Source organism: Arachis ipaensis, chromosome B01 (genome assembly GCF_000816755.2).
Source record: "Arachis ipaensis cultivar K30076 chromosome B01, Araip1.1, whole genome shotgun sequence".
NCBI lineage: Eukaryota > Viridiplantae > Streptophyta > Magnoliopsida > Fabales > Fabaceae > Arachis > Arachis ipaensis.
The window spans coordinates 136961688-136971584 of NC_029785.2; the positions used below are offsets into that span (position 1 = coordinate 136961688).

The 9897-nt window shown below is 29.4% G+C and overlaps 1 protein-coding gene across 2 annotated transcripts in view; it reads left to right on the forward strand.

The window, feature by feature from the left end:
• The window catches only part of LOC107643115 (cytokinin dehydrogenase 4), a 13932-nt gene that overhangs the window by 840 nt on the left and 3195 nt on the right, over positions 1-9897 (forward strand). Inside the window, exon 1 of one of the 2 annotated variants that reach the window (XM_016346693.2) lies at positions 8965-9716. The exons of the other annotated variant lie outside the window; for it this stretch is intronic. Within the exon in view, the coding sequence (XP_016202179.1) occupies positions 9086-9716 (631 nt within the window). The 5' untranslated portion in view covers positions 8965-9085. Of the gene's footprint in view, positions 1-8964; positions 9717-9897 lie in introns of those variants that run through there. 2 annotated transcript variants of the gene reach the window in all.

A 9897-nucleotide genomic window follows, 5' to 3' on the forward strand; every position in this document is an offset into this window, starting at 1 on the left:
ATATCAGTCTTTATTTATATCCAAATATAAGATACATAGTATAAAATTATTTTATTTCATATTTTTTAATTATTATTAAAATAACTAAATAATATTAGATATAATAAAAATATAATTATAGATGTGATATATATAATTGTAGATAGCATTTGCTTTTGCAATAAATAAATGATAAAAAGTCAATACAATAAAGCCAGTGGTTAGCCGCTTAATTAATCGTTAAAAATATAGTTGACTAATTGATAGGTATAGATAATTTACTTTTTTTTTTTTATGATTATCAAAATAATTTATGTATAGCAAAGTTTCTGACTCAATCTCTACAGGCAAAGCACAAGAAAGATTGAAAAGGGGTTAAAAAAATAGCCACAAAGCACACTAAAGTGAAGTATTTGATTTATGAGATATGATACTTCTACTATTTTTTTTATATATATTTTTTATGATATAAAAACATTACATTATAATGAAAAGAACTCAAAGTTATTTTATGGTGTTCTTGGAGGTTTAGGTCAATTTGGAATAATAACGAGAGCAAGAATAGCCTTAGGACCTGCGTATACAAAGGCAAGCATCATATATATTTTATTATATAATTCTATTTGCTTATATTATTCTTGTTAGGACAAATGACATTAATAAAATAATAGATACAAAAATCGATTTATTTGTATTGATATTATTTTATTGACATTTGATCATATAGAAAAAGTAAATAATCAATATAAAATCTATTTTTATTATATATTTATATATATAAGGGAGATATATACAAAATAATTTGGTGCATAATTTTTTTCAAATACCTTTCATTACACATAATGTGTGAAAAGTGTTACTTGTAACATTTGAATTCAAATTTTATTAAGTGAAATATCACGAACAATACTTTATATATATCAATATTAGTTATACTTAGTCAATAATTTTAACCATCAAATTAAAAGTATTTACCATAACATATCCTTAATTAATCAAGGGGAAAAAAATTATGCGCTTGACTGATTGCAGGTGAAGTGGCTTCGTTTGCTTTACAGTGATTTCTCTGCATATTCTAAAGACCAAGAATACTTAATTTCATTGAATGGAAGAAATGATAATGCATTCGATGCAGTAGAAGGTTTTCTTATGATAAACCAGTGGCCGAATATCATTGACTTTTTTCCAACACAAGACCTGCCTCGCATAAATTCCTTATTAGCCCAACATAACATCCTCTATGTCTTGGAGCTTGCCAAATATTACGACGACAGTACTCAAGACCAAATTGACCAGGTACTTTACTATTAATCATGAGCTATTTATTTAGAATTAATTTGATATATTGTAAAAATTGTTTTACACGTACATCTAAGAGAATTATTGTGATTGCACAACTGTGTTTTACAGTTGTGAAAAAAGGTAGTTACTTTTAGGTTTAATTACTCTGTTGGTTCCTATAATTTCGTGAAATTTTCAATTAGGTCCCTATACTTTTTTTCTTTTTAATTGGGTCCTGCACAAATTTTTTTTTCAATTAAATCCCTCTTAATAGTAATTGGCTTAATTTTATAGGGACCCAACTAAAAAAAAAAAATTGGTACAACGACCTAAATAAAAGAAAAAAAAAGTGTAGGAACTCAATTAAAAAAAATTTTCGTGCAAGGACTCAATTAAAAAAAAAAGTATAGAGACCTAATTGAAAATTTTGCGAAACTATAAGGACCAACAGAATAATTAAACCTTACTTTTATTATGTGATATTAAGTAATTGAATGTACGTGTAAAATTATTTTACGCGTATCAAAATTAAATTCTTTATTTATCTAGCTATATGTTTTATTATTGGGAATTACTTTTTCTTATTTAAGATATTAATAAATATACTATACATTATTGTTTTTTTAAATAGGATGTTGAACGTTTGGTGATGGGGTTAAAGTATGTTCCTACATTTAAATATGAAAAAGATCTGTTGTACCAGAATTTTCTACATAGATCTGAGAGTGCAGCAGCAGGACAAGGACTTCCTGGAGGACCTAAATCTTGGTTGGACACTTTTGTTCCAGGATCTAGAATCTCAGATGTAAATGAAGGTGTTTTCAAGAACATTATCTTTAAACAAAACCTTTCTGCCAACGGAATCATACTAATCTTCCCCATGAACCGAACAAAGTAAGTTCTATCATAACGTGCTTGTTTGGATGCTATTATTTTAATAAAAAAAAAATTTAATAATTTTTTTTAGCGTTGTGGATATTCGGTGTAAGATTACGCGGCATTAGCAACAAGAAAAATCATTGGTTTGTTGTGTGCCCAATGCTCACAATACAAAATGGAAGAGCACCAACTTTCCTTACACTATCCTTAGTTTAAGGAAAAATAAGAGAAAAGAAAAAGGAGAAAAGGAAAATGAAAATTCTTTTTTTGGATGTTAAAGAAGTTGGGAAGGAAGAAAAATTTGTATGTGGGTTTTATCAAAAAAAAAAATCCATCTATTACAAGTAAGAAAATAAGAAAAAAATATTATTGTTTGTGTATTTACAATGTTATTTATAGTGTTTGTTTGAGTATTATAAAGTTGATTAAAAAAAACGTATTTTTAATAAAAAAACATTTTTTTTTAATTTTTTAGCGTGTTTGATAAATTTTTAGTAGTAAAAATAAAAGTATTAAAAAAATTAAAAAAAAAACATAATTTTTTAAGAAGCTGTAATTTACATATTTTTTTAAAAGATTTTTTTAAAAAAAAAAAGATGTTTTGCATATAGTAAATAAACAAAAAAGTATTTTTATATTGTTATACTCAAACATAATTGATAGATAAAAAAGATCTTTTTGCGTGAGATACACAAACATAAAATTACTCTTAATTTTCTATAAGATCTTTTAAAAAAAGATAATTCAAAAAGATATTTTTTTTAGAAACTCACCAAAACAAGTCCAATATATAGTTAATTGATGGAATAAATTAACAAAGATATATTGGTTAATATATAATATATAATTCACAGGTGGAATGATAAAATGTCAGTGGCTATACCTGATGAAGAAGTGTTTTATCTCGTGAGTGTTCTACAAGCAGTTACATATGATACGTTGAAGATATTTGATGATCAGAAGAATCAAATATTAAAATTCTATAAAGATTCAGGCATTGGAATCAAGCAATATCTTCCACGAAACAAAACTCACGAAGAATGGATCGAGCATTTTGGTTCCAAGTGGCAAAAGTTCGAGGAAGCAAAGAATAAATTTGATCCCAAAAGAATATTGGCTCCTGGACAGGGAATTTTTCAATTGAACAATAAAATATGTATGCTTTAAGTTCCATAACATAACATCTTTTACAAAATAAATAAAGAGTATACTTTTGTGATATGTAAGCTATTTATTTCTGTTCTTCTAATAAAATTAGAGTGGTTTTAGTAAAATAGATCTTTTAAATATTCTCATTATTATGTAAGAGCTGAATTAGAGAAATTACAGAGGTCTTGATGGTTCAAGTTAATTCAAATTCAAAAAAAAAAAATGATAAACACCTAATTCGGTCCTTATCTATTTTTACGAAGGACAAAACGATCTTTGTCTAAAAAAAAAGGACACTTCGACCCTCAATCTTTTTATTTTGGGATAATACGGTCCATCTGTTAAAAAATTCATTAAATAATAATAAAAATTAGTTTTGTGGGGTTTTATTTGTATTTTGTGGGGGGTTTTAAACCTCTACAAACTATTAATAACTTTGTTTTTAAAAAATTTCTTTATCAATGGTTTGTTAAGTGAAGAAAAATCATTGATAAAAATGATGCCACAAAAAAAGAGTAATTATAGTACAATACATTTTAAAGGGAAAAATAACATCGAATAAGAAATGAAAGAAGAGAACTTCAATGTTGATAATATTAGTATTGGTGATGATAACGGTAGAGGAAATAATGATGACGATAAAGTATGGTTATACAATAAAAAAAATAGAGGTAGGAGTGATAATAATGAGGATGAAAAAGATAATGGTAGTAGTGGTAGTAATTGGTTATATTGTTGAAAAGATTTTTGTGGGGGTTTAAAACCCCACAAAATACAAATATAATTAATAAAATTTAAATATTTTTTCTTTTACCAATTAAAACGATAAAGGAAAAAGAGACAGGAAGAGAAAAGAGTAAAGAAAAATGTGTTTTTTATGAAGAAGGAAGAATAATAAGGTGCAACTAATAATAACCAACTAAGTGCTGAACATTCAAGAGCATGTCTGGGAAAAATTGCAAATGAAGGAGAGAAATTCAATTTTTTGCATGATCTCACGGTCAACAGTTTGGACTTATCTATATAGGCGTGTCACCCTCTCCAATCAAAACTTTGCTATGAAAAGATAAAAAGAATTGCTTCCTAACAAAGATAAGAAAGGTATTTTTAGAAAAAAAAAAATGGAGGTTTCGATGGTTCACAATCTTGGCTGAATATCTTTGTTCCAGAATTTGAAATGTCACATATGAATAATAAAGGTGTATTCAAAGACGCCATTATCGCAAAGCACATTATTAATTCAAACTTTCAAATATATATCCTATTTATTTGAATAGTATGTACATTATTACTATATATATATATATATGCATATACTATGTTTATTAGTCAAATATAGTTATTTGAATAGTAGGGAAATTAATCATATATGTGCTTACGACGGCTTAGACATTATAATAATTTTCATAATTCGTAGCATATCATATATGTGCATCACTTTTTTTCTCTAAATAATATAATTACACTGCAAGAAAAAAAAGTTCATCGTCACATTTTTTTGCTACGCTTTAAAAGAGTGTCCAAAAAAAGTTAATGGCCACACTTTTATAAAGATGCCGATTGATAAGAAATTTGACTACGTTTTTTTATTACGTTTCAAAAGCGTGGCTGAAAGAGTCAATGACCACGCTTTTACGAAGGTGACAATTGATAAGATATTTGACTATGTTTTTTTTATGCCACATTATATAAACATAGAGAGCAACAGGAACGCTTTCAAAATGTGCCAATAAAGTTACGTTATCGTGATGTTTTTAAAGCGTGCCAATATAAAGTATGTAAAACTATACTGAGCAAAAACATTAACCCTAACCCAAAGCTTCTTCATCATTGCATTTGCAACCCTAACTCCAGAGCTTATCCATCGTGCCTACAACCCTAACCCTAGAGATTCATCGCACTTCCAACCCTCCTTTGGGTCTCCCTCCATCTCAGCGCTCCCTTTCGTCTCAAACCTTCCGTCGTGCTCTGTCTCTTTCGCAAGCCCCTCCATGGCTCAAACACTTTGTTTCTCTGGTGCCGCCAATCTACATTATCTTTCTTCCACGCCATGTTCCTGGTCGTCGGTCTCTGTCTCCTTCACGTGTCTCGTCATCCCTTGCGTGTGGTTGTGCTGAATCTTTGAACTCTGAAGCTTTTTCGCATCCCTGACTCAACTTTTACCTGAAGCAACTGTACTTTTAACATAGCAAAACTTAGTGAATGTAAATGACAACACCTGAGTTTTATATCTTTTTTTTTTTGCATAGAAAGTGATATCTGGCTTTAATAGTCTCATAAATAGTTCATAATATGTGAGTTTAATCTCTGTTATGGTGTATGCTTATTTATAATTGGTAGAAACATACATAAGTTTTTATTTATCTAGTTGAGTTTGGCCTGACTCAACTCATATTTACCCACTTTTAATCCTACTTGTGAAAGTGATAATTGAAATAGTGGAGAGAAAAGCTATTACTTACCTCTCAAGTCAGGTCAAACTCAAATCATGATATCCGAATTCTTAATTTAAGGTATGAATAAATTTCTTTGTTGTTACATTAAGAAATTAGATTAGAATTTGAGTTTTTATCTATTATACTGTGTTTCTGGATTATTATCTACTATACTATTCTCTCAATAAATCTTGATTTCTCAAACCATCAAAAATAAAAAATGTTGAGTTAAGTAGATTATAACAATATTTGATGATGATAAACATGTTGGTGATTGGATTAAAAGTCTAATTGGGATTTGATGAAATTATTTAGTGTTGAAGGCTCATATTTATTGTGCAACCCAAACAAAAAAGACAAGCAGCCCAATTAGAGAAATTAAGTGCTTTTAAGGCTGCTTAATGGAATGGAATCCATAACCTAGCCTATTGCCATTCAAAAAAAAGGAAAGCAACCCTCAGCTAATGCTATGTTGCTTCGGATAAAGCACAAAAAAAAAAGAGAAGTTCACTTTTTCTCTTGAGCACCAAAGAGGAAGAAAGAAAAAGTAATTTCTGTTGGCTATGTCAAATCAAGATTGAAGGTGAAAGCAATTGTTCAAGTCAAGAAGGAAAAAGGTAAAATATTTTCATAAACATGCAAGTTAATTATTTGCTGATCTCACATTTCTCTCTGTACAACTATTTCGGATAATATGAAAAAAGTGGTGGCTACTTTTTTTTGCTATGAGTCAATGGCTAATATTGAAATTTGAGACCAAAGCACAAGGTTAATGAGTTGGATTTATCAAATCCATTGAGGATCTATTTTCAAGGAAGCTGTGTTGCTTAACTCTTATTCAAATCCCTGAATTTATAATCTGATTGAAAAAAAAAGAAAGTAAGACCTCAACTAGCTCAAGATTCAAGAAGCTGACCTTGTGAAATAAGTTCTAGGTGTGAAAACATAACTCATACAAAAAGGAATATCATTTTAGTTTGCAAGTAAGGAGAGAGAATCCGAGAGAAGAGAAGAGAAAAACTCATAAATTGAAGCTTGAAATCTTGGAAGCATTGCACCTAGCTATACTAAAGGAAGCATTCCGTCAAGATGAAGAGCGACATTTGAGAGTTCAGAATCTGGGTTCAGCATATAGAGTTCGAGTTGTTCAACATCATCCCCTTCATGGCCTATCATTGATTATTCTATTTCTATGTTTAATCTTATTTTGTTTCTATTCAATAGTAAAAGGCATATAAGTAAGGTATTAAGAAAAAATTATTGAGAGAAAAGTCAAAGAGAGGAACTTGGAGAAAAAAAGCCAAGATTTATTTCTTCTCTCTTTTGATTGTATTTCTATTTTGCATCTTGTATCTTATGTGTCACTTGCTAAGTTGGATAAGCACTTAGTGTGTTGAGAGTTTAAAAAGTTACATAGCCAAATCAAGTTTATGTTAAAATCTGATTTGTCCTTGACAGGATTAGGTTAAATTCTTGGGAATTGATGTATGTAATACATGAAATGATAGTAAAAATTTCACCAATGTTATAATAGAGACTGAACGTAGGTTACATTATAGAAGACAACTGAATCAGAATATATGATTATGTCATTTTCTTTTTCCTTGCATTGATTCTATTTTTTACGATTTATGAGACAAAATAAAATTGTCTCTTACATAACTCATCTTATAGATAGAACAGAAGCTAAGTTTTATTTTCTTGTTTGAAGTATAATTAATCAAATTAAAAAAAAATCATAGATTTAATCCCTTTCTTTACCCCATCAAAAATCTTCAAAAAATATTTAAAAAAATTAGATAAAAAATAGAACAGTTGTCTTTCATTCTATTATAACTAGCGGCTCAACAGGCACTAACGTGCCTGTTCAGCCGCTTTTCTATTGTTTTGAAGAATTTAATTTTATTTTTAAAATATATTATTCGTTCTTTAAATTTATTAGATTATATTTGTTAAATTTTAAGTTTAACGTGATCTTATTTATATCATATTTTAGTGTTGATATTAATATATCATTTATTCTTTAAATTTGTCAAATAAATATTTTTTTCATCATTTTAAAATTAACATAACCTTATTTGTTTTATATTCTGTTGAGGGTAAAACTACTATAGAAAACCTTTAAAATGCTAAATTATAAAAGCACACAATAAAAATGCTTAATGCTAAATTATAAATGCTAACCTTTAAAAGCACACAATTTCTATTTTTATTTGTATCAGTTGATATGGTAACTTGTTTTCCTTGTCGAATCATCTCCCGATAACTTGCACGTCTTCTAGCCAGGTATTGTTGTCTCTGTTCTTCGGTCATGTTCTGTCTTCTTCGCCTAGCATAATCTGTCCAACTAGGTCGACGTGAAATAGTTCAGTTTGACAGGTTTGTCATGAGTCAACTCATTTTGGTTTAAAAAAGAAATAGGGGTAAAATAGGAAGAAAGATTTGGATACCAAACTTCCATATCCCCATTATATATTGGTATAGAAAAATACATTTAATAAATTTAATTTCAAAATTTTATGTCTTTTGAGTACGTGGTGTCAGTTTCATCTATTAGAAATAGTTCAGTTTGACAGGTTTGTCATGAGTCAACTCATTTTGGTTTAAAAAAGAAATAGGGGCAAAATAGGAAGAAAGATTTGGATACCAAACTTTCATATCCCCATTATATATTGGTATAGAAAAATACATTTAATAAATTTAATTTCAAAATTTTATGTCTTTTGAGTACGTGGTGTCAGTTTCATCTATTAGAAATAGTTCAGTTTGACAGGTTTGTCATGAGTCAACTCATTTTGGTTTAAAAAAGAAATAGGGGCAAAATAGGAAGAAAGATTTGGATACCAAACTTCCATATCCCCATTATATATTGGTATAGATATATGTCTTTTATTTATTATATTCTTATCTTTTAATCAATACCACCATAATAATTCATCTTTTCTTACAAATATAAGAATTGATTTAAGCCAATGAGTTATAGTTCAAATAGCATAGTCTCCCCATACTCAATTAAGAGGTTGCGGATTCGAGTCTCCTATCTTTAATTAAAAAAAAAAAGAATTGATTTAACTTTCTTTAGTATAAGGTATATATAGAACAAGTTGGATAACAATATTACCTTGTATTATTAGTCAAGTTCGATCTCATCAATACTTCTGCTCGCTCGTGATAGAGTGTGCAAATAGAACAAGTTATATTCACACTTAGCCATTGAGTCATCAAATACTTCTTCTCGCTCATGATAGAGTGTTTAAATTAAAAAATAAAATGAGTTATATTCACAGTTAGCCATTGAAAGACGTTCTTACACTTATATATACCCGAAGCGTGTAATAAAGTGATCAAATATCACACTTACAATGGCAAGGTTTTCGATACTTCAAAATGTTTCATTGATTCTGCTGATAAATCTAGTTATAATCATGCTCACAAATGCAATAATAATAACCACACATCATCCATGTTCAGCATTTCATGCATCCACGGAGATTTCAAATAACCTAGTTTGTGACAATTTTACCCTTACACTCGCCTCAACCGATTTCGGCCTTACGATTCACGAGAAGCCTCTGGCAGTTCTTGAACCAACGTCAATAACTGAAATATCAGAACTAATAAAAGTGTCAAATTCCCTTTCTACCCCTTTCACAATAGCAGCACGTGGGCAAGCACACTCGGTTCACGGACAAGCGATGGCGCGTGAGGGGATAGTGGTGAACATGACGCATCTAAACGGTTACAGGCACGGGAAGGGGGTTGTTATATTTCGCGATGAGAAGGATCTGTGGAATTCTTATGCTGACGTGGGCGGTGAACAGGTGTGGAGTGACGTGTTAAATGCAGCACTTGAATATGGACTCACACCGCTGTCTTGGACTGATAATTTGTTCACTTCTGTTGGCGGAACCCTCGTCAATGCCGGAGTCGGTGGTCAAACATTCAAGTTTGGTCCTCAGATTGCCAATGTTTATGAGCTCGATGTTATTACAGGTATTTCTATCGGTAGAAATTTAAGTGCAGTCAATTTAAGTTGATAATTGAAAGTCGTTAGATGTAAATTTAGTCAAATTATTTAAATTATTTAATAACTTTTAATTATTAACTTCATGTGAAATTAGCTGTACCTAAATTTTCATCATTTCTATCTATAAAAATTTATGTGTACGTAGTT